The sequence below is a fragment of the Punica granatum genome, chromosome 2 (assembly GCF_007655135.1).
Source record: "Punica granatum isolate Tunisia-2019 chromosome 2, ASM765513v2, whole genome shotgun sequence".
Taxonomy (NCBI): domain Eukaryota; kingdom Viridiplantae; phylum Streptophyta; class Magnoliopsida; order Myrtales; family Lythraceae; genus Punica; species Punica granatum.
In genome coordinates, this window is record NC_045128.1 from 4,516,747 (window position 1) to 4,542,863 (window position 26,117).

Consider the following 26,117-nt stretch of genomic DNA (forward strand, 5'->3'; position numbering starts at 1 on the left):
AGGCGATTGTAATTTACCTCTAAAAGAATATATTGGGGCAAATACAGTTGGATTTAGAAGCAATTAAATCTTTTGCTTTCTAAAAGCGGATTTAGTGACAAATTTTCTATATGTATCTACTTATATGTTTCCAAAAGTTGTTTTTTAGAAGCAAAATAATTATTTGCTTCTAGAAATTGTGATATAGATTTACTATTTATTAAAGTATAAATATTTGGTGCTATAGAGACAAATAAAATCCATATAAGAGGTATATATTATATTTGTCTCAGTATAAGAGTTTTAGAGACAAATTTTGTAATTGCCTCTTAATATTTGTCTCTAATAAAGGTATTTCTTGTAGTGATATTTCTTGGAATTGATAATTGATATCTGATTAATTTGGACCCCACGCACATAAGTTTCATAAGCTTCAAGTAGTTTCTACTGAGAGGATGGTCCATTCTATGCGATTAGTCACACTTACAGAAAGACATCAACGTCGACATGCACACAAATTAGGCGCGGATAAGTACATTTTAACAAAGAAGAGAAACCACCATCGTGTTTGTTTTGAAGGATGGTTCTGCTTTAGGATTGATGAAAAGATAATGCCTGGGGTCTTTCCCTGCCATATCTAGTATTTACGTACGTACGACGCAGTAAGCTAATTATTTGTTTCTAGAATCGATAATTGATATCTGATTAATTTGGACCCCACGCACATAAGTTTCATAAGCTCCACGTAATTTCTACTTGAAAGCATGGTCCATTCTATGCGATTAGTCACACTTACAGAAAGATATCAGCGTCGTCATACACAGACGACGATAAGTACATTTTAAAAAACAAGAGAAACCATCGTCGTGTTTGTTTAGAATGGTGGTTCTGCTTTAGGATTGAGCAAAAAATAATGCCTGGGCTCTTTCCCTGCCATATCTAGTATTATACGACGCAGTAAGCTAATTATTTGTTTCTAGAATTGATAATTGATATCTTATTAATTTGGATGCCATGCACATAAGTTTCATAAGCTTCACGTAATTTCTACTTAAGAGAATGGTCCATTCTATGCGATTAGTCACACTTACAGAAAGACATCAGCGTCGTCATACACACAAAACATTTTAGCAGACAAGAGAAACTATCGTCGTGTTTGTTTAGAAGGATGGTTCTGCTTTAGGATTGAGCAAAAGATAATGCCTGGGCTCTTTCCCTGCCATATCTAGTATTTACGTATGTATGACGCAATAAGCTAATTATTAGACCCTTGTAAGGGTGAATAATGTCTTTGTCACCCTCTCTTTCCGTCAGTTGTGTCTCCAGTTTTTTAGGATATATCTATTTTCGTTTAATTGTAACATGTATAGATTCTAGAAGTAATTAATCAGTCTTTCTTGAAAATCTAATATAACTTCTAGTGATATTCAATGTAATAGTTCATTCGTGATTTTCAATTTTCAATTCAAAAAGTTCTAAAAATGAGAAATCTCATTAGATGTAATATCTGAATTTTTTTGTTTTGGTAAGATTATAGGTATTCTTAACTTTGATGACTGAAATCAATCATAGATATCTGATTTTTTTTTTCTTTTTCTTAGGAAACAATATTATTGCAATTCCAAAGACTTTAAAGCATTTAAAGTTACTCTCCTTCCCAATACGTGGACTTCTCGGAAATCCAACTCGTATTCTCCTCTTTTACGGGATTGATATCGCTTATCACGTAATCAATAATTTATTGACAGGTACATGTATCATTTCAAATAATTTATTTATTTCACCCCAGAAAAGTTTATTTATGTATTAAGTTTTGTCTTTCCCTTGAAGTTTATGACTTTTCCTAATCTCATGTATGTCTCAATCTATTCTAAATCTGTCATATTTTCTACTCCTAAATTTATTAATGAAGCGATCACCACAAACCAGATATCTTAGATAATTGTACTTCCTAATAATGTACTTCAAATGATGATTAATGAGATGCTACATTTTTTTTTCACCTTAGTATGCAGAAGCCCAATTGGGATCTGACTAATCTAGTCGGGAGATCGAGTATTAAAGATTATTCTCTCTCCCAAGAAGTGCGCTTCCCGAGGTTCGAACTTGTATTCCCCTTCTTACGGGGGTGAGCTGCTTACCACTCAATCAACATTTTTGTTGGTAATGAGATGCTACATTTACAAACTATAAATCAAGACATTTTTAGTGTAAAATTAAAGAGAGATTCAGTTTCCAATGTCCATTTTCTGGTGTACTGCTTAACTCTCATCAACCTGTTAGTTAGCTAGCTCCATTGATCGGTCCAATGAGATTCCGACAAAATCTTCCCAAGACCGCCTTCACCCTGAAATGGCTCGGGTTTGTTACAGCGGTGTGGGTGCAGGCCATCTCCGGCAACAACAACTCATTCTCGAACTACTCAGATGCCCTCAAGTCCATAATGAACCTCACTCAGCTTGAGCTCAACATTCTCTCCGTCACCAAAGATGTAGGAAAGGCCTTTGGGCTCCTCGCAGGCCTGGCATCCGATCTCTGCCCACGTGGATGATCCTTCTAATCGGGTCGGTTGAAGGGCTAGTCGGTTACGGAGCTCAGTGGCTCATTGTCAGCGAGAAGATCACAGTTTCCTACTGGCAGGTAAGTTGCAAAGACCTTAATCCGCATACATTTTGATAGTTCGTTCTAAAACAACGGAATGATCATCTAGATATATAGAATGTTGATGTTGCATACTTGCATTTGAGTTTATAATTTGGCCTTAGATACAAATCTAACAAGCAACTGGCAGAGATTAGTTGCTCCATCGAATTTGACCTCAAGTTGTTGCAGAACTTTGTCTCCATGCTCTTTATTTTTCTTCTCGTTTTCAATGCAATGGAAGACGAACATAGGATTTTCCGTCTGATGTTGCGGTTATCCTAAAATACTTAAAATTGTATCCCTAGATGTGCATTTTCGTATGCATGGGAGGCAACAGCACGACGTGGATGAACACAGCGGTACTCGTGACATGCATCAGGAATTTCCAGAAGGACCGGGGCCCCGTCTCGGGCATCCTCAAGGGCTTTGTGGGCCTAAGCACCGCAATCTTCACCAATGTCTGTAGCGCCCTCTTCTCTGACAGCGCCACCTCCTTCCTCCTCATGCTCTCCCTCGTCCCATTGGGCGTATGCCTCGCTGCCATGGTCTTCCTCCGTGAGGTCCCGCCCGCTGACAATCAGCTAGAGGAGAAGGAAGAGGCCCGGTATTTCATGGTCACTAATGGCATCGCCATTGTGGTCGCGCTCTACCTCTTGGCCTACGACTTTAGTGGCTCACATGGACAAGTATTCTCGCTCGTGTTTGTGGGAATACTCCTGTCTCTATTGGCCTCACCTTTGCTGATTCCCCTATACGCTTTTTTCAAGACTTTCAAGACCGGATGCATTATCGAAAGCAATGATGACGAGGGGATTGACGAGCAGTTGCTTAGTCAAGAAACTGCATTTGAGACTCAACAAACGGCCCAACAGACATTGACAGGAGCAACATCTGAGGCAGAGACAGAACTTATTGAAGCTAAGAGGAAGCCGGTGATCGGTGAGGACCATACGATACTTGAGGCTGTAAAGACTTCTGATTTTTGGATATTGTTTGCGTCATTTCTTTTTGGCGGGGGGCCAGGATTGGCAGTTAATAATAATATAGGCCAAATCGGGTTGGCTCTCGGGTATGATGATGTATCGGTGTTCGTTTCACTCTTTAGTATAGGGGGATTCTTCGGCAGGATCATATCGGGTTCAGGTTCAGAATACCTCATTAAGTAAGTTCCGCCACCATGCTCGACTAGGCAAATGAGGATGATCTACTATTTCATTCTTAAACATCATCAAGTCCATTGAGTTCGACAAATTTTCGAGAGATGACAAATATATACATGTTTTTTTTTTTCCCAGGAAGATGGGATCGCCAAGGCCTCTATGGACCGCAGCTTCCCAGATCATAATGTCCCTGGGGCTCATCGTGATGGCATTAGCCTTACCCGGTTCCCTTTACATTGGCTCAATAGTCGTCGGCCTCTGCTACGGGATACGCCTATCAGTCACCGTGCCGACCGCCTCAGAGCTCTTCGGTCTCAAGCACTATGGCCTGGTGTATAACGTTCTAATCCTCAACCTCCCGCTTGGCTCCTTCCTCTTCTCCGGCCTGCTCGCGGGCCTGATATATGACATGGAGGCAACCACCACCACGGGTGGCGGGGACACTTGCAGCGGGGCTCACTGCTACCGGCTCGTGTTCATCATCATGTCCATCACCTGCCTCATAGGGTTCGTGCTAGACATGTTGCTTGCGATCAAGACCAAGGGTATCTATGCCAAGATCCAAGCTAGCAAGAACTCAAATAAGTCGCCGGGTTCATCGGAGTGAAATAATCGACCCATGAGAGATCTGTAAGAAAGATGTCATTAAGTAGTCTAATCCACCATCAGTTCTTGTGGATAATTTTCCAGTTTTTTCAAAATTTTGTAATAATAAGAAAAAAAAAATTATTACCCTCTGATTTATAATTTTGGTCCATTAGATCTATGCAACAGTCTCGGCCCGATCCAATACGCACCAAGGCCCACTTAGGCAGACCCACTTAATAATGCAATCCGAAATTTCTAAATTGTATGAATGAAAATGAAAAAAATCACAAGTGATGTTTCAAAGTGCTCTTTACAATATATATATTCCAAAGTGAAGGATGGCACATCAATGATCCAATTCTTGTCTCCGAAATTGTACTTTCAAAGGATTGGAGTGACTTTTTTATTCAAAAATTTACTTTCAAAGGATTGGAACGACTCTTTTGATTCAAAAAGCGTAAATAACTTTTATGGTATATCATTTAGCAAAAAAAACTTTATGGTATATCTTGAGCTCTTTCAATGTCTTTTTCAATGTCCGCGCAAAATAGATAATATCCTGATTTTAAGTAATTCTTCCATAGAACCTATATCTATCTATATGAAAAATAAATTGTGTAGAGACAACTGCGATAGTTTTTCACATTTTTGGAGTAATTTTCAGAAAACCAAACCAGACCGCGAAGAAGTTAGGAACAATAAAGAAGTATCTAAACTGGAAGAAACAAACAATGGGGAAAAGTATGATGCCTGATTTATGATCAGAAACATTAATTTGATCAACGACAATTCCCGAAATGTGCACAACAATAGACCAGACACTAGAGGTCGTGTCGTTGTCAGTTTTTACGGTAGAAAAACATTAGAAAACATAATTCCGTGACTTATTTGGTTTTCAAATGTGATTTTAAATTCACAATTTTAATTTAATTTTACTTATAATAAAATAAAATAATTCATACAAAGTCAAAGAGTGGACCCCATTTATATCACTATTTTTCAATAACAAAATAAAATAATTCATACAAAGTCAAAGGGTGTGCTCCATTTATATCACTATTTTTAAAAATCAAAATCTAATTTTAAAATCATACTTTGAAACCAAACGCAAGATGAATTCAGTGAGATTAGATTTCACTTTGCTGACTGCGATTTGATGAACAATATTTCATACCAATACCAAAAGTTTTTGCAAAAATTTCATCCAAATGCAAAAAAAAAATTGCACTTAGAAGTTAGAAGAACAAAGTTTCGACATTTTCATCTTAGAAGAGCAATTTTTTTTAAAAGAGAAATATATTTGTACTAAATAAAAAAGCAGTTGCGCGAAAAAATTTTATAATTGATTTCAAAAGTTTTGTATCGATAAACTCAATACGGAATATTATTTCCTTTTGTTTGAAAAGATTTTTGCACAAGTAAAACAATATTTCGTACGCAATATTTTCTCTTGAACGAAGCGTTTTTCTCTTTCGGGATAAAACTTTTTCGCTCAAGAAAAACAACATTCATACATACTTTTCGCGAATATCGTTCTATGGAATATTGTTCTCCAAGTGTGAAAAATTTTGGCACTCGGCTAATTGATCCGACTGAATGCTAGGATTTCCGCATTAAAATATTCGGTGTATGTATGTGGTCATGCATACATGTATATATGTATGTATCTACGTATATATGTACAAGATAGCACATGTATAGGAAGGGAATCTTCCTAGAAAGCAGCCCTTTTTGACCAAAACCAAACCTTATCAGGAAATCTCTTCTTCGCGTCACAAAATGTGTGAAGTTCAATCAACTCTCTTTTTTTTTTTTCCTTTAGATTTTTTTGCAAAATAATTAACTAGACATGTAGAAATTCATCTGATATGTGGATCTCATATTGTGTCAGTGACTGGTGAAATAGTTGAGTTGTCAATACAGGCCCCACTCACAGTCGTTTTTAAATTTCCGCCGTCGATTGAATTATCAATTAATTATAATAAGAACAAACGAAAAAAAAATGCGAAAAAAAAAGTTATGGATATGGATCATAGATCTCTTCCAGTACGTTTCTGGAGTATTTTCAATGACATACAGAGCTGGACATTATGTTCATTAATGCCAATAAATAAATATGATTGCCTGCAAACGAAATCAATAACACATAGATATAAGAAAAACATCATGCCTTATTTTTAGAACGACTTGGAAGATTTTCAAAGAAAATCAGAAGAAAGAATAGTTTCATTTATATCACAATGAGATTAATTGTCTGTGGTTTTGGCAATAGCAAAAGGGAATGACTGAGGGGTACTTCTAAGGAAACTCATCCAATAGAGATTGTATAATATTCTCAATTTTTTTTTTTATGAAATTATTGATATTTGCTCACTAATTCGAAAAACGTGACAATGATATGCAGAAAGAGATAAGATCTTGAAAACGGATGATGGTATGATCAGTTTCTTCGGCTAATCATTAAAGTGGGAAATAAAGTGAACAGAGCTACGGCTAATCCATGGAGTTGATGCAGAGAATTATGATAACGAAGGATTATTGATCGATGTTGCATAATCAAGTTGGTTTAACAAAAGTTTGAGATCTCTCCTCAGAGTCAGTATATGATCGATCTGTGAGGGACACTGAATAGAGACTGGATCGCGATTTCCAATATGAAATGGGATCAAAAGGGATGCAAGTGGGATTACTATTATCATGTTAGACCGCAAATCACACAAATCAATCTTCAAAATCTTTGAATTTTCATTATATTTACAGAATTAGCATCTTTTGTCTCATCTTATTTATTAGTATTCTCTTTCAAATGGAACCAGGCTGTCAAAAGTACCGTACGGATTAACCTATCCCGCCAACACTACATGTGGACGCCTTATATGCCACATGCATCATGTCGACATTGTCATTATCTTTGATTTTTCTTTATTCGAGTTGCACTGCAATCTGTTATTAGTTTAGTAGCTGAGATTTATCTCAGCTCGAATATTAATGTGCTGTGAGACCTCTAATCACGAGATGCTATTGTTATCAATGGATTTTTTTTTTTATCTCTTTACTGTAAATAAACATCACCTACTGTCAAAAATGGATCGAGAACGCTAAAGTTATATATATTGTTCCCTTAAAATTTTCTCAAATTTGCATGTACTTTTTAAAATTTTGATAAATATTTCTTATTTTTCGTTGTCTAGTTTGGAATTTTTTTTTATCATTTGTTTCCATAAGGATCCCTCCAAATCCAAATCTTGGGTCTAGACTGTCCTGTGGCTACTGTACGTCACGTAAATTGCGCAACCACTCATGATATTAATTTATTTTTTTTTTATTTTTCCGTCTGATAGGCCAAAGGATAATATTTTGCTGGACAGATTTGATTGATAAGCAGCGGACCTTATGCGAAATGAGGACCGTGTATTTCATGAACTGCATCCAGAAAAATCTAATTTCACACGATAACGATGTCCAATTGGGGTTCATATATATTATTTATATTCTTTACAGCTCACTCTTCTCTGTCCTTTTACGATTGAGTCCTTATCATCATCATACGACAAAGAAATATTTTTATTTGGAAATTATTATATTATTCTCCTTATATGCAACGTGCGTGAAAAATTAATTATACTGGACTACAGTATATATATATATATAACAGCTGATATATTACACAACCATGCAATTCGGATCTATATATGTGAAATTCGAGCATTAATGCTCCAACCTAGGCTGAGAATCGCCTGTTAATCCTTCCATCGGAAGTGTCATATCTATTGAACTTTCTTCTACGACCGATGGCATATATTATGTCAAGTTATGTTACTTTATCGTGTAGTTGGTGTCAGTGATTTAAACTGGACAATGGCAACTAAATTATTTTTTTTTCATTTTTTTTCTATATTTGACGGAATTCTTTCGCTTGTAATGTTGAAGAGTGCAAGCAACATGGGTATGTTCATCGGCATTTGATTTGGATCAGTTGATTGACTAAACGGACTGGAAACGAATTTAGACCCTGACATGAAATTATTTGAAGTTCATATTGGAATATATTGTCTTCATAGTGACCACACCACTTCGTTGGCGAGTTCGAACGACGGTGTCAGAGCATCTTTTCCCTCTCTCTGTTTTTATTTTTTTATTCAGATTTTGGCAGAGTTGTCGGATCATCTAATCAATCTATGCAAAATGCCAATTTAGCTGTCTTACATCGTTCCACTAACTTATCACTCTGTCGTTTCAGCAAAAAAGAAACTTATCACTCTCTCTCTTTACCAAACAAACTAATAAGCAAATAATAATGAACTCAGCGATGAATGAGGGAGGGGTTGAAGGCGGAAGTGATTTCTTTAAAATTTTAACACTAAAAGAAAATTTACATATTTTTTTATTAGTTTACGATGAAATTACTATTATTTGTCCCCTTAATTCAGAAATTTATCTTCTCATTTACTCCTTTGAACGCCGCTCTCTCCCCAAATCTAATTTTTGCATCCGTTGTATGAATGAATGATTGAATGAATAAACGAATAAATAAATAAATGTTGGAGAGCTACATATGTGACACCTGCAATTTGCATTATCCTATGTGCTTTTCGATGGTTTATGCTTCCCACTTGCGCAGTATACCCTACATAGTAATTGTAGCAAATAGTTGACTGATTGAAAAGGTTTCCAATATGCTGCATTAAACTGTTTAAAATTCCTCTTAACACATACTTTGCTTTCTTTGATATCTCACCTTTCACGACGAAAAAAAAAATAAAAGACACGATGCAAGGGATATAATATAGCGGCACAATCTCTCAATTTGAAATTAAAATGATTCTGAATTCAAACGCTTCCTAAACTAATAGAAGCTCCATAACCTTTGATTCCCCTTTTCCGACTAACTATCATATGGGATTTCCTCAGCAAAATATTTTCGAAAAAAAAATATAGGAAGTGGAAGATGGCGAAATGTTGAGATTTGGATGGTAAAATACAATTGATCTTTCTCATGATCTCTCCTTTACTTTTGAAAATGATAAGATTCGGCTACTTTTTGAAGCAATATAGACTACCAACAGAAAATGGTTAAAAGGCATGCCCATTGCCAATATAAAAAATTAATAATGTTCCTTGAGATATTTAAAAGCCAAGGACACCAATTAAATTTTTTTTATAATATTGTAATATATTTTTCTCGGAGGTGGTTGTTTTGGCAGTAACTTTTAATGGTCGGAATCTTTTGGAGGAGAGGCCTCATCTCTCTCGCCGTTCCGTACAAATCAGGTCCCATCATTATAATTGATGTGTATGGAGATAAACTAGTGCACGTTTCGGGGTACATGTGCACTAAATAGATAAATAAATGCTAAGATTGTTTAACTAATTTCTTACAAAATTTTTAAAAAGTTATTGCTTAGAAGTTGAAAATTAAATTCCTCAACCAACCACACAACGCCCCACCCCCCCCCCCCCCCCCAAAAAAAATCCGGTATAAGGGATGGGTTTAGAAATTTCTTGAGGGAAGCAATACATAATATTGTATCAATCGGAACTGTGTGCTTGTCTGTTCTGAATATTACACCCAAATTAATTTAATTACTTAATTACCTGTAAGTTTCTTCATTATTTTTTATGCCTGCCTTCGACAACCAAGACTTTTTATATTTTTTAGCATAGTTTAATTAATGTAAAAAAATAGCCATCTAACCCGAATGTTACACGGACTTTTTACCAATTTTTATTTTATGTTAGTATTATTGTATTTATGAATTTTGTAATAACAAAAAATTTGGAATGAATAATCTCCTAAAAATATATAATATATAAATATATCATAAAAATTTGAAAGTAAATTAATTATGAAAATGAAATATATGTATATATTAATGTACAAGGAATGTGAATAGTTGCTCTTCCAGGAACTGAGAGTTACAAACGGAAACTCCTCACTAATCGAATGAAGATCACGCATGAGCTCTCGTTTCATATAAGGAATCTAAATTACATAACATGTAGATTACATTGTGCATTCTCAATATTGTGCAGACTCAAAAGTTTATATATTCCCGGATCTTGTCAAATATAAAATTTTAAATCTCCAGAATTTCCTTTATCTACCAAATTCAAGTTTTAGACTACATAAAATTTTGGAGGACAAAGATTATATATTCTAAAAAACGAAAATTTCATACTAGTTTTTGGAATTCTAAAAACCCAAACTGAGAACAAATAAAATTCTTTATTCTCAATTAAGCAGGACAGGAGCAAAGCAATAACCCCACAACTGCGTATTATATATATTAGCTTTAAAACATATGAAGAAATGTTTTCCAATGTGCCATACGTCTTATCAAGTTCCAATGGGCTGAGCTTTTTTGTACTCTTAGCAGATTTTTAATTAGGAGTTGCCAAACTTTATATATAAACATATACATATATCTATATATATATATATTTTATGAGTGATGCTATCACGGTCGGCTAGTAAAAACAATCTTATGATTATTTTTCCAAGCCGGTAGATCCTCTTACATAAAATCCCAACCGTACACATATTGAATATCTTTTTACTTTAAAATTCATCCCTCATGATTTAAGCATCAATATTCTCCACCACATATCTTCTCAACAACACTCGATCATGCTCGTGAACTATTCGGATCTGCTTTGATATTAAACCGAACCGAAATCTACCGATTCAATCAAATAAAATACAATTTAATAACTTTAAAAAAAATAAAAGGAAGAAAACAAATAATAAACAAACTTTAAAACCAACTAATATATATATATATATGAAAACGAAACGAGAGCGGAATTCTTACGTCGTCACATTATAAAAAATAAGAGATGAATCTCTCTCACGTTGCCATGTCATCATGAAAATATAAGGGAATTTTATATTCTTTTATCATGAATATTTTCATATAGATTGCCAATGAAATATATAGATTATATCCACAAATAGCTAACATAATATATGTATATATATATATATATATTATATACGAGGCAAGAATACGCAGTAAAATACTTAAATTATATATACATTGCCCAATATATAGATTATATACAATCGACTAATATAGCCCAAACGTATATATATTGTTTGCATATATATATATATATATATATATAAGCTTGTAGCATCTATATATGTAAACTATATGCCGTTCGTGTACATATACATATATATAGTGTATTGATTATATATATCGTTTGTATACATATATATATATATAGATGTAAACTATATGCCGTTCGTGTACATATACATATATATAGTGTATTGATTATATATATCGTTTGTATACATATATATATATATATATATATACACCATCAAGAATCAAAAATTGAATATAGTGCGTGGATTCTCGAAGGAAGAAGAACATCCTGATTCGCGCATGAGTAAAGGTAACTATGACCTCTCATTTCCTATATATCTGATAGAGTGTGTGCTTGGAAAAGATTAAATTCATGCTCATGTGTGATACAACTCATTTTTTTATTAATTATCTTTTCGATGTATAAAATTGCAGATTTTTGAGACGCTACAATGGATCATATGATAAAAGATTGAGAATTGAAAATGACTTAAGGAAAATTAAAGCAATTCACAAATTGTGAGATGTCGTGAACGCGATGAATAATGAAATCATTAAGTTTTTGAGATGATGATTTCTTTTTTATGAAGCAACTCATTTTTTTATTAATTAAAACTTTCATGTATAATATTGCAGATTTTTTAGACGCTACAATGGAATCATATGATAAAAGATTGGGAATTGAAAGAGACTCAAGGAAAATTAAAGCAATTCACAAATTGTGAGATGCCGCGAACACAAGGAGGAATTAAATCATTAATTTTTTGAGATGATGATTTTTATTATGAAGCAACTCATTTTTTTATTAATTATCTTTTCCATGTATAATATTGCAAAGTTTTGAGACATTACAAAGGAATCATATGATAAAAGATTTGGAATTTAAAAAGACTCAAGGAAAATTAAAGCGAAATTCACAAATTTTGAGATGCCGTGAATGCAAGAGTAATGAAATCATTAATTTGTTGAGATGATGATTTTTTTTTATGAAGAGGTATGTTTTGCACTTTTGACTAAATATATTTGCTTTTAATATAAAATTTGATAAATTATTAAATTGATACTTCTAATGAAATTAGATTACATTAGAGCGATTTGTTCCAATTGTTAATTCGTAAGTAGGCTTATACACCGTCAAGAATTTCAAAATAACCACATTTATGTTTCATGCACCACCAAATAAACGCTAACGTAAAGAGCCATATATTAGTGGATCAACTTTGTCCAATCGATATGAGTAGCAATACTGCACTTTTTCTTTCTTGGATATCAATTCTTATTTCCTTTTAACACATCATATTTAAAAATAATAAAATATTTATTATACAATTTAAATAAAAATAAATATGCATTTAAAACATTTAGAATAATTGCAATAACAATTGCTTTGAAAAGAAAATATTTACCAAATATAAATTTAAGATACGTTTGGAGATCCAAATGTAGAGTTATATTTAATTATTATATAGCCACCAAAAAAATTTATAATCGCATATTACGACATAATTAATTCAATATACATGTAAAGAATATTTTAAAATAATATATTTAATCTTTATATTATTTAATTGATAGGGCCACTCGCACAACGCGTAGGTACTCATCTAGTTGTTCATTATACGTTAAAATAAACATAGAACAAAATCCATGAAATTGAATCTCAAAATTCAATTCAATATCAGCACCGCCCTCAAATAGGCATCAATGTAATTGGATTTTATGGCCATAATTCGAGAAGAGAAGAAAACAATCTCTGCAACAGCCAACATCTTACTATCCAAAGCTAAGAAAACCCCATCTAATCTTCGAGTTCATCTTGATCATCAGTCTTCTGCCCGAACCCTCTGGGGCTATAGCTGTTGCCCTGACGTTAACCTTCTTCGCCCCACACAACCACACCCCAAAACCCCCCCCCCCCCCCCCCCCCCCCCCCCCCCCCTTCCCTTCTTCTTACCTGCCTCTTCCTTCTCAAACTAAAATTCCGTCACTCCAACGTAGATAATCTGGTGAAAGCACAAATTAAGAATTGGCCACAGACCCACGTTCCAAAATTACAACTTTGGCCCAATTTCGGGAGGAAACAATCGATCCGAGCTCTGAATAGAATAGGCATCAATTGGTCCGTTCCAAAACCCCTAAAAATAAATCACAAAATTCACTTGTTTTCTTGAATCGTAAGCACTGAGGAAGCATTCCTCAACTGTACCCCTCAAACGGGCATCAATGTATATATATCAACCTAGAAAACTTTAGCTCATGTAATTGGATCAACCCGTTGTCCAAAAAGCTCATTCATATGACCGTGGAGATTGCCAGTGGGAATCCTTTCTCGCACAATAGCAGGCTTCCTTAGACAGCTTATCGAAGAGCAGAAACGATATTGGATTTAATTTTGAGATTCAATTTTAAGGGTTTTGTTCTCTATTCAATTTAGCGTGTAATGAACAATCAGATGGTTTTAAAGTTTGTTTATTATTTATTTTTTTTCTTTTCTTTCTTTTTTAAGTTATTAAATTGTATTTTATTTTATTGGACCAATAGATTTCGGTTCGGTTTTATATCGAAGTGGATCCGGCTAGTTTACGGGCGTGATCGAGTTTCGCTGAGAAGATACGTGATGGAAAATATCAATGCTCAAATTATGAGGGGTGAATCTTAATGTAAAAGGATTTTGGACACGTGTACGGTCCGGATCTTACGTCAGGGGATCTAATTGCTAGAGAAAAAAAATAACCATGATAGCTATTTTTGCTAGTCAACCGCGGTAGGATCACCAATATATTTATATACTTTTGTATTTCATTTATAAACATATGTTGTTATTAAGCTAAGTACGTTTTGAACCTTCCCATCCATTTTATCCAATCATGAATTATTATTAATAACTAGGTCGGAAGCTTGTGCGCCTTTGAAAAACATAAAATTTAGTTTGATGACACGCCATGTGCCTTCTCTATAATCGAAAGAAAAAAGATACCAAACAAATGATAAAAGTTTGTGGAGAAATTATAAAAATTAGAAAAGGAATGCCAAAAATGCTTTAGTTAATTATATTATATATAGATAGTTATAGACATGGTAATTTTAAAATTTTTTGGGGATGTAAGGAAAAATCAAAGGGTTGGACACTAAAGAGATATAGGACGTAATGCAGAGTAGTTTTCTCTTGAAATCAAAAGGTTCTTGATTCGGTTGTCTTTCCAATCTCTTTATTTGACTTTTTTACATTTATCTTTATTGAGTTCATGTGCCATTTTTGTAACCCAAAAAAAGCTAGGGAGAAAAATAAAATACAATTATAGTTTATAGGAGAAATCACATAATTAGGAAAGTTAAGGCAAAGAAGGGACAAAAAAATCAGGCCCCGTTTGGATAGTGGGTTAAAATCACCATGGTTTTAACTTTAATTTTAACTTTACACTACATAACAAAACACACATTTGAAAAGTCAAACTGGTGGGCCACATATCTTATTCAAACACACAATCTCATTATACACAATTATCTACTACATCCATTCATTTTATTTATTACCGACTTCATCTTGTTTCCGCTTGCCATATTGCATTTGCAATACGGTAACGTAATGCATCCATTTCCCTGCTTCTCATGTTTACGTCAACCCGATCTCCAATTAGATGAGGAGGATTTCGGAATTCATCGTAATATTGCCATGCATTTCCATGCTCTGCGAATAATCTGTCGTGATAATTATTAAGACGAATGAAATTATGCAATACGAAGCATGCAAGAGTAATTTGTCCTTGGCAAACCGGGCCGTAATTTGACATTGACCGCAGTATGGCAAATCTGCTCTTCAGCACCCCAAAACACCGCTCGATAACATTACGAACGGATGCGTGCCGCTGATTGAATAACTCTTTCTCCGTCGTTGGTGGTGTGTCGTCATTAAAGTCACTGCGGTGGTACCTCTGCCCTTTGTAAGGAGCCATATAACCGGGAATATTGGGATATCCCGCATCAACTACATAATATTGTTCTGCAATATTATAAATATAGATCTAATATATAAGAGTTGTAAAATGAAATTATGGAAATACATACGCAATTGACAAGAAAACATGCGATATGAGTAAGAACTTACCACCATATGGAGCGGGGAATGTCTGCAATGTAGCGGCATCGGACAAAATTCTCGAGTCGTGAGCCGAACCCTCCCATCCAGTCACGACATGTGTGAACATCATGTCATGCGAACAAGTGGCGAGAACATTTTGCGTAATCTCGTTATTTCGATCGCGATACGCGCTTCTCATCGATGAAGGAACAGTAGCAGCCACGTGTGTTCCATCGATTGCTCCAATGCAATTCTACGAGAATAATGGAAAGAATACGAATTACAAATTAATTGGAAAACTTAACTGCCAAATTAATATCTCAGATGTATGAAAAATACCTTTTCGGCATCTCTGAATGGGTACCATTTTCGGCATCTTTGAATTTCAGGCTGCACGTCAACGTTCCTCCGTCTTATGTACGTTGGTGACAATGAATGAATTCCTCTAACTATTACCTTGATGAGCCGTGACACCGTCTCCTTAGAATGCTGAAAGCGTTCGGCAACCACAGACAATCGCGTACTATGTGCAACAACCATTAAGAACATGCCGACCATTTCCTCGACGGTTGTACCTTTCCTGGTATTTCTGATTCCACAGTTTGCCCTTAGCGTATCGCACAAGTTATGAAATACGTGAGGGTTCATCCTGAAATTCTCGAAACACCTTGTGTCATTGGCAAGAACTTCCTCTATGTAATGTCTACCTTGTAGCGTTGAGGTTCTACAATGAATGTTGCGCGGGACATGTTGTTCGGCCGCTGCATTCTCAAGCGCCAGATAAATCCACATAAGCTCATTGTCGTAATCTTCTTCATAACTTGGTTGAGTTTCATTTCGCCGTGAATTACCATGTCTTGACATCGTGCATTCCCTTTTGCTCAGCAGACTATAGTGACAAACAATATGGCATCAACTACGTAATTTGGATTTATAAGGTGAAACGAAACGAGTTTAAAACACTGTATACGAATGCAAGACCAGTGCACAAACAAAATAGACAAATAGCACAGTATTCACATATAACCAAGGTAAACAATCAAAGCAACGTACTTGCACACACAACAAATATAAAAGGGAAGTGTTTAGTTAATGTCATAGCATTTAAACGATACAAATTATGACAGAGTAAAGGATGCATCATGCCCGCTCAAGGGGCAACAAGGCGACGAATCCATGGAAGCCTTGCTTCATCGAGAAAGCACATGAATATACGCCTTGTCTGCTCATCCTTGGATAGACAGTCACTGGCCACGAGGTACTCTTCAATGGACAGTTGTGGACGCAAATCATTCAGTACAGCCATAGACTCCTCGATAGAACCCGCAGCTGGTTTCTCGGGGCTCGTCACGGATTTACTTCTCTTCGATGTCGGAGGGGTACAATTTCTCTCCTTCTCCCTCCTGCTCATATTGCACTTCAACATGTCGAGGCACTCCTGCAATCGGGAGTCAGCGTTGGAACTCCTTGTACGCACTTGACGACGGGACGCTGTAACAACAGGTTCGGTAACCTCATGGACCGGGTCATCACCATCGCCGGAACCCTCTTCAAGATTGACTGGTTCTTTTCCTCGACTTGTCGCTGCTGCTAGGAAGTCCTCTTCCATGCGTGCATAAGTTGCTGGGCTCTTTGGTGGTTCTGCAGATGAAATACGTAACGCACATGTTGCTGTCTTAGATTTGAACAACTCATTTAATGAGTTGTAATGCTTGCAGCCTTTGGCTTGGAAACTCTTGTACCCACTGTTCTTCTGCATGTAAATAAAAATGAACAGTTGTGCAGTAACAACTTACAGTGAAAACATACAAATTGGAAAGAGCAAGAAACACAGGTTATTATTACTATACATTAATAAATTTGTCCCACACATCAGCACTCGCCTTTACGGTGTTAATTGTCTCATCCCAACCGACACCAGTGTGCGAAACAAGCTCAGTGAACTGGGTGTATTGGGTCCGCAGCCTGCGAAGCTTCTGTTGTAACTTCTTGCTGCCGAGAGTGGTGCCTAGAAATTGCTCTTCCAGCTCCTTATTCATTTGTTCCCAATCCTTTCCTTTCCAAGATGTAGTATGCGTCCTTGTGAACTTCTTGAGCAACACGTCAATGAATGCACTCTCCAATGCATCTGTCCACTCAAGTATGCCATCACCCTTGGGGGCCATCTCTTTCTAAATGCTGCAACAAAAACTTACAAAGCCACGCACGTAACTACCATTATGAAACCACGAACTGATTAGCGCAAATATCAGTCCAATGCAGTACAGATCAGATTCACACGCAGCTTGCCAAGAAGGGAGTCCACAACGGTAAAGCAGCAAAGTCGTGATAATCGCAGTATGGCAAATGCAAATACATAATGGTACCTAAGTCTAGGATAAGCGAAACACAGCTGCCAAGAAACACAGGTCATACTGTACTGCTCATACAACAAGCGAAGTGAAATCAGAGTACAACAAAAAACAAACGAACTGAACCATCCGAGAGACAAGTTTCGATCAAACACAATATCAGTCCAATTCAGCGAACACAAGGAGTACATATCAGCGAAACACAGCTGCCAAGAAACACAGGTCATACTGTACTGCTCATACAACAAGCGAAGTGAAATCAGAGTACAACAAAAAACAAACGAACTGAACCATCCGAGAGACAAGTTTCGATCAAACACAATATCAGTCCAATTCAGCGAACACAAGGAGTACATATCAGCGAAACACAGCTGCCAAGAAACACAGGTCATACTGTACTACTCATACAACAAGCGAAGTGAAATCGGAGTACAACAAAAAACAAACGAACTGAACAATTCGAGAGACAAGTTTCGATCAAACACAATATCAGTCCAATTCAGCGAACACAAGGAGTACATATCAGCGAAACACAGATGCCAAGAAACACAGGTCATACTGTACTGCTCATACAACACGCGAAGTGAAATCGGAGTACAACAAAAAACAAACGAACTGAACCATCCGAGAGTTACAACAAGTTTCGATCAAACAATTTCTCACATACATTTCATCGAACAAATGCAGTACAGATCAGCGAAACACAGCTGCCAAGAAACCAAACGTTCATACTGTACTGCTTATATAAAAGCGAAGTGAAATCGGAGTACAACAAAAAACAAACGAATTGAACCATCCGTAAGTTATAACAAGTTTCGATCAAACACTTTCTCACATACATTTCATCGAACAACTAATGTACATATCAGATTGTGTTCTGTGTTAAGCAACCAACGTCGGTAATAAACACAAAGTGACATGAAATTGGTCCAACAAATTCACCAAACAAATGCAATACAGAACACAATCCAACGGAAATTAACAAAAAAATCGAAGAATGCTTCGACCCTCAGTAACGGCATTGACATTCTCGAAACCCTAACCAGGAATTCAACGATACAATTCAAATTGGACATGAAATAGGTCGCAGAAATTACCTATAATGTCGATGTGGAAGTTGGAAGTGAGCTCAGGCACTTCTTAAGAAAAGAAAGAACTGGTAGGGGACCGGCTTTGTTCGTAATACTAGAACTGATGCACTGCCGACACGATGCTTCAGAGGTAGGTGTAGCGGCTACTCTTTCTCGCAAAGGACAAGCAGGGTAGAACAGATTCGACTCGTTAACCTTGAGATGTCGAGCAGAGGAGGAAGAAGGATGGGGGGTCGGCGTTGTGTCGCAGGGGAAGAAGACGGTTGCAAAGGGGGGGGTTGGTCCTCCGTCTTTTGCCAAGAACCCTGAAAGTCAAGGGGACAGATGAAGGGGGCCCACAACGGTAATAAAGCCCTTTTGCCTTCTTTCTCAATTAAAATCAAAGTTAAAGTTTCGTGACTTTAACTCCGAATCCAAACGGCCCGTCAAAGTTTAAAAGTTAAAAAGAGAGGGCTAAAATGAAAGGAAAAAGAATGTGATGCCAGAGACCTTTACACAAGAGATTTAAAATAGTAAATTACAATGGTAGTTCAAAAAATTTTACAAATATTTCAATATGGTACAAAAAGGTTTTTTTTGTTACTTGATGGTACAAAATGTTTCAAAGTTGTTTCAGTATAGTATAAACTGTCATCTCACCATTGACGCCGTTAAGCTGTCCTTTACAAGATCTGTAAATTTTGCACTACCATGTAACTTACGTAAAACATTTTGTACTATTAAGTTACAACTTCAAAACATTTTGCACCATGTCCCACTAAAATCGATTTTGCACCATCAGCGTCAGCTTGATGGCGTCAATGGCGAGATGACGGTTTGTACTATATTGAAACAATTTTGAAACATTTTGTACTATCAAGTAACAAAAAAAACTTTTTATATTATATTAAAATATTTGTAAAACTTTTTGAATTACCAATGCAATTTACCCTTAGTATATATTATCTTATGTTTTCTTATTCCTTTTTGAGAAGAGATACTCAAAAGTGGAGTTGAAGGTTACAAACCTCGAAGATATATATTTAATTGCTGAAAATTATTGAAGCTAGAGGTGTTGCTTCACCGAACAGTCACGTTTTCCTTCGTCTGCCATGATATTAATTATATTTGCTCGGAATTTAATGAAAAGATGGGGAGCGTGCACGTCGGAAAGTATATATGTGTATATATACATACGTATATGTGTGTGTGTATTGCGCAAGGTTCAATTTTATCCAAAAATCACTTACGCCTTCACTCTCACTCCCTCAAGACTTCAACGCTAAGAAAATCCATCCTTCGCTTTAGATTATTAGAATCAGTTTGCAAGAAGAAAATACTCATTTTGATCAAAAGAAATGCCTTTCCCTTTCTAAGAAATTAATTGGTAATTATATGGAACGTGGAAGGAGAAATGCCTTTCTCTTTCTAAGAAATTAATTGGTAATTATATGGAACGTGGAAGTTTGTCTTTAATTAGACTAGAAGATGGGGGGAGATACTTCTCAGTTGTTTCCAAAAACAGAAAATTCCGGTTTCCAAATGAAATGCTTCAATCATAACATTCAAGATATATGTATAGTGTAGGCAGGCTGAACTTATCTCGGTAAGTTATTACGTTTACTATCAATATATATCCCGATAATTAATTTCCACACAATTTCAATTTATACAATTCATCGACCATTGTACCCTTTATTCAATGTAGACCAAGTTTTGCCACGTAAACGTTGATCGGTTTATCGCCCTATGGACCGACCATGGAGAATTTGGCTTTTGGCTGGGTGATATTGATTGGCTTTTGGCGTACCGACACGATTTTTGTTAGTTCATCGGGCTAATTGTACTTCATGGTTGCTCAAAGTCAGGCAAACGGGGCCCTCACTTGTAATTATATTGACTTTCCCGGATTTACTCCTCGTCCAATGTCTATAATCCTTGTCGGAACAATGGTTTGTATGTTTTGCAAGTAAAAAACGTGATGATTCCTTGATCTCATATTTATATTTTTTTTATGAGATCATAAGACATTCTCAATTCATTAACTGAAATCAATTTTAATTTGATTACTGATCACATAATATTTTCACATATATCCAATTCTCACGTCACGCTGCCATGAAGCCTGCACCTACTGCGATAGCATGATTATTATTTGATAGTTAATTGCACCAGCCCTCATATTAATCTCGTATTAATTCGTCACATATACATCCACTTGGAGGAAAAAAGAAAAGATCATAGAATGCATGTACATAAAGGACTTTTCACTTGCCCGGCGCCCTACGTCAGCGTGTGTCCCTTTGCGTTCTACCACCTTGGCACCTTCACCCCTAGAAACCCCCTAAACCATTTTTCTATTTCCCTTTATTACTCATGAGATTCGAAAGTGTTTTCAGTCAATTCACTCTAATCTCATTCTAGTATATCAGTTTAGCTCTAAATACGACTGGAGCGTTTGGTTTCAGAGTCAAAGTAACTTTGATTTTGATTGTGGAAAAGGACAAATGTTGTATAGTGTGTTGAGTTAAAGTTAAAGTTGACTTGGAAAATATGTATTTTTGTTGTGTAGTGGGTTGAGTTAAAGTTAAAGTTAAAATTTTTGTGATTGTAACTCTGAAAACAAACGGGCTGAATAAGTTTTCAATGAATTTCCGACTATGCATTGCCAATAAAAGCTCGTTCACATGAAGCATTATTTGGTAACCGCGACAAATTTGGTAATTTTTATTTTTTACAATTTCTTTATTCCTTTGAAAATTACTCTCAAGAGTCCACTCTCTCTCTTGCGTGTGATGGAAATTCCGAGCATATTATCTCTCTACACATATATTTAAGAACCCTCTCCTCCTCTGTCTCCACTTTCCTAGCAACCCACCATTCAAACTCTGTAACCTTTCTCCTCTCTCACCTCCCGCTAAGACCGGCCGTTAGTTACAACCCGGTGACTTGACCGAAGACCAATGGGCTCCCTCCACCTGCTCTCGGCGCGGCCCTCCACCGCCGCCCTCAAGTGGCTCGGGTTTGTGACCGCAGTGTGGGTGCAAGCCATCTCCGGCAACAACTACACGTTCTCAAACTACTCCGACGCCCTCAAGTCCCTCATGGCCCTCACCCAGCTCCAGCTCAACAACCTCTCCGTGGCCAAGGACGTAGGGAAGGCCTTCGGGATCCTCGCCGGCCTCGCCTCGGACCGACTCCCCACCCCCGTCATCCTCCTCATCGGCTCGGTCGAGGGGCTCATCGGATACGGGGTTCAGTGGCTCGTCGTCAGCCGAAGGATCCAACCTCTTCCCTATTGGCAGGTGATCAATACATAGATAATAAAATCAACTATTTTGATTGAAAGTATGGTTTGCATTCTAAGCGACGGTTGTTCCTCTCTCTCACTCAAGAAGTCAAAAGGTTTAAAGCTTCATCGGTTTATCAAAGGGAAAATTGCGATTTGCACCCCGAACTTCGAACCTTTCACGTTGGCTAGGGCTCTCTTCGGATACTTGCCATGTTGCTTTCTCTTCCGGTTGATCCGAAATTGCATTCGAGGATTCCCATTTTGTCCTTGAAAATGAATACTGACAATAAAAACGTTTCGGGTATGTTACAGGGATTTGGTGTATAACGGGGCACAAACTTATACTTTAGGGTGCATATTAGGACATAACAGACTTTAGGGTGCAGAAACTGTAAAAATAAAATTAAGTGTCAAAGTCGGCTCATCTTGTTGTTGTCTTTTCTTTTTTTTCGCCTTTCTGTTGCGGTAGAGGCCGGGCATAATAAAAGAGAATGTAAATAAAGAGGCGCAGTCAATTCCTATGAAGTTCTTTATTCGATTTTTTGCCAGTAAAAATCTCCAAATTTGTACCAATTCATTTTTTTTCCTATTATAAGGGAAATCTATGGTTTAATACAATAATAAAAATAACAAAACTAACTAAATGGGTATAAAAATCTCACTGAATTCGAGACCTCATGTTTCCGTACAACATCTTGCATTAGGAGCGAAGCCAATGTATTGACAGGGGAATAACTGCCTCTCAAACTTTGAATTTTTTAAAATTTACCCCAAAAGTATATTTATTTATAAATTTTTCTATGTAAAATCAGTATTTTATTCTCCAAAAAAATATTTATATACTATTTATATGAAGTAATATTTTTACTTTCCTGAATAAAAGTCATGGCTCCCCGATTCATGTTTGTTGGGGGTAATTTCATAATAGACAATTACAAATTAGGGAAAGAGACAAAGGTAGTTGTCGAAGCACCTCTTTTACTCATTCAACAGTTGGTGTACGGTGTAACCTTAATTTTTTTTTAACAGGTGTCATCTTAATTTTCTTATTAAATAAAATTCCCCGAAATTTGATTAGTCTAATTTTGTTACTTTGGTCATGATTAATTAAATTTTGCCAGCAATTAACAATACGATCTTCTTCCTCGTATATGCTTATGTCATTTGTGTGGAGGTCTCTCTTAAACCGTTGATGCATTAGATCAGTTTACTATATTAAAGGTCTGTGAAACCGATTGGTATGGGTCTCTCTCAGTAGGTACATTAAATCTCTTACGATATTAAGGTTGCGTTTGGTTTCATAATAGGATTTTAAAATTAAATTTTGATTTTGATTTTGAATGGAATAAATGGAGCTCACCCTTTGACTTTGTATGAGTTATGTTATTTTGTTGTGAAAAAAAGTGATATAAATGAGATCCACTCTTTGACTTTATATGAGTTATTTTATTTTGTGATTGGTAGAATTAAGTTAGAATTGTGATTTTAAAATAGAATCTTGAAACCAAACATGTCCTAAGATCTTTGAAACCCATCGGTACAACCCGACAATAGTCTAATAAATTGTTCCTGTGACGACTGGTCCCACTGGTTAGCATTAAAACTATTGCACTTTTTTCTTATGAATGTTAATTTTGTAGAAGTAAAAAAAAAAATAATTTGACATCTCTATGTGTGGGGACAGATGTGCATATTCCTTTGCATGGGAGGGAATAGCACTACGTGGATGAACACGGCGGTGCTGGTGACGTGCATCCGCAATTTCCGCCATAACCGCGGCCCTGTCTCCGGCATCCTCAAGGGCTTTGTCGGTCTCTCCACCGCCATCTTCACCGACCTCTCGGCCTCCCTCTTCCCCGACCCTTCGCCCTCCACCTTCCTCCTCATGCTCTCCGTGGTTCCCCTTGCCGTCTGCCTCTCCGCCGTCATCTTCCTCCGCGAGCTACCCCCGACAACCTCCTCTTCCTCAACCTCTACCGTTGAGGATCCCGAAGAGGAGGCAAGTTACTTCGGGGTCTTCAATGCCGTGGCAGTGGCCGTGGCACTCTACCTCCTTGCTTTTGATGTCTCTGGGCCCCACGGCCCCGTCTTCTCCAAGATATTTGCCGCCGTCCTCCTCATCCTGTTAGCGTCCCCAATATCAGTACCGGTGTATTCCTTTCTGAAGACTGTGCAGTTCAGCGGCAAGCCCGTTCTAGATGTCGAGAGGCCCGAAATCGCCGAGCCACTCCTAAGCAGCCATCAGGAGAGTACAGTGGCGGTGGAGAAGGAGGTGGCAGTGGAAAAGAAGGCTGTGGTAACCGCAGCAGAGGAGGGTCCGGCTGTGACTTGGCGACCAGTGATAGGAGAAGACCACACGATCATGGAGGCAGTGACAACAGTCGACTTTTGGATTATGTTCGTTTCGTTTCTGTGCGGAGTGGGAACAGGGCTCGCAGTTATGAACAACATGGGGCAGATGGGGCTTGCGCTCGGCTACTCCGATGTTTCGATGTTCGTATCACTGATGAGTATCTGGGGCTTCTTCGGTCGGATCGGGTCGGGAACTATATCGGAGTATTTCCTCAAGTAAGGCAATTATAACTTCTGCAGCTAACAATTTTTGGGTTGAACTCGAATCATTAAAATGATCTTACTTGGTTACAATTTTACAGGAAGGCTGGAACACCGAGACCTTTGTGGAACGCGGCGTCGCAGGTCCTGATGGCAGTCGGCTACATACTAATGGCTCTGGCCCTGCCAGGATCCCTGTATATTGGCTCGGTCGTGGTCGGAATCTGCTATGGGGTCCGCCTCGCAGTTACGGTGCCCACTGCCTCTGAGCTGTTTGGGCTCAAGTACTACGGCCTCATCTACAATATCCTGATCCTCAACCTTCCCCTGGGCTCATTCCTGTTCTCGGGCCTGCTTGCTGGCCTGCTGTACGATGCACAGGCCACGCAAACGCCCAGTGGTGGGAACACGTGCGTCGGTGCCCACTGCTACCGGCTCGTATTCGTGGTCATGGCTATGGCGTGTGTCGTTGGGTTCGGGCTGGACGTGTTGCTCGCAGTCCGGACCAAGAGAGTCTATGCCAAGATCTATGCAAGCAAGAAATTGAAGAAGCAGGAAACCTCCAATGGGCAATGATAAATATACTCCGGCATATCGAATCAGGATAGGAGGGCAACGATCCAAATTATACGAAGGGATCTTTTGTCTGATGATATCCTTTCGTGTTACACTCGACCGCCTCACAATTCTTTCCAAAGAGCGTCAACTATACATAGTAGATCTTTTCCTCTTAACTTTTTGAATGGGTCTATGTATAAGGCCATTGATGTTCCTGCAACGTGTGATTTTGGATGATCTATGTATACTGTGGCACACATTCTAGGTCCATCTTTAGGCAGTGTAATATAACAAAATCGGCACAGACAGACATCGGCTCAGAGTTTGGCGCTAGCCGTTTCACGTTCAAACGTTATAGCATATCAGGTATGCGGTTCTAGTTTCTGCAATAAACTGGCGAACCAACTGATGGCAGAGTAAATCTTAGAACAGAATTTGTGCTCTGCCAGAAAAATGATACAAATATGTTTCGAGTGCGGTACCTGAATTTGACCGCCCTGTTCTGGAGAAGGATCTTCCCATCGAATTTTACGGGTGATCTCGAGAATGTTTCAGAGGTGCAGATCCCGGCTAGGATTAAAGTAACAAAACAATAAGAAGCTGAAATTAAAGTAACAAAACAATAAGAAGCTGAAAACGATACGTTCTCTAATTAAGCCAAGTGGATTAGCCCTACTACCTTCCCATAGTAGAGTAACGGGCAAAGAAAGGTCAGCTCAACATCTCGAAAGTAATCCCAGCCGGATCACTT

The 26,117-nt window shown here is 37.3% G+C and overlaps 1 protein-coding gene and 1 pseudogene across 1 annotated transcript; both read left to right on the forward strand.

The window, feature by feature from the left end:
* Window positions 1-2,184: 2,184 nt before the first annotated feature.
* LOC116197779 lies at window positions 2,185-4,548 on the forward strand (annotated as a pseudogene).
* A 17,268-nt stretch (window positions 4,549-21,816) lies between these two features.
* Window positions 21,817-25,716, forward strand: LOC116196702 (protein NUCLEAR FUSION DEFECTIVE 4-like). The gene is made up of 3 exons (XM_031526561.1): window positions 21,817-22,268; window positions 23,940-24,823; window positions 24,910-25,716. Exons 1-3 carry the CDS (start codon window positions 21,927-21,929, stop codon window positions 25,382-25,384), a joined length of 1,701 nt encoding a protein of 566 aa, XP_031382421.1. The 5' UTR covers window positions 21,817-21,926; the 3' UTR covers window positions 25,385-25,716.
* The last annotated feature ends 401 nt before the right edge of the window (window positions 25,717-26,117 follow it).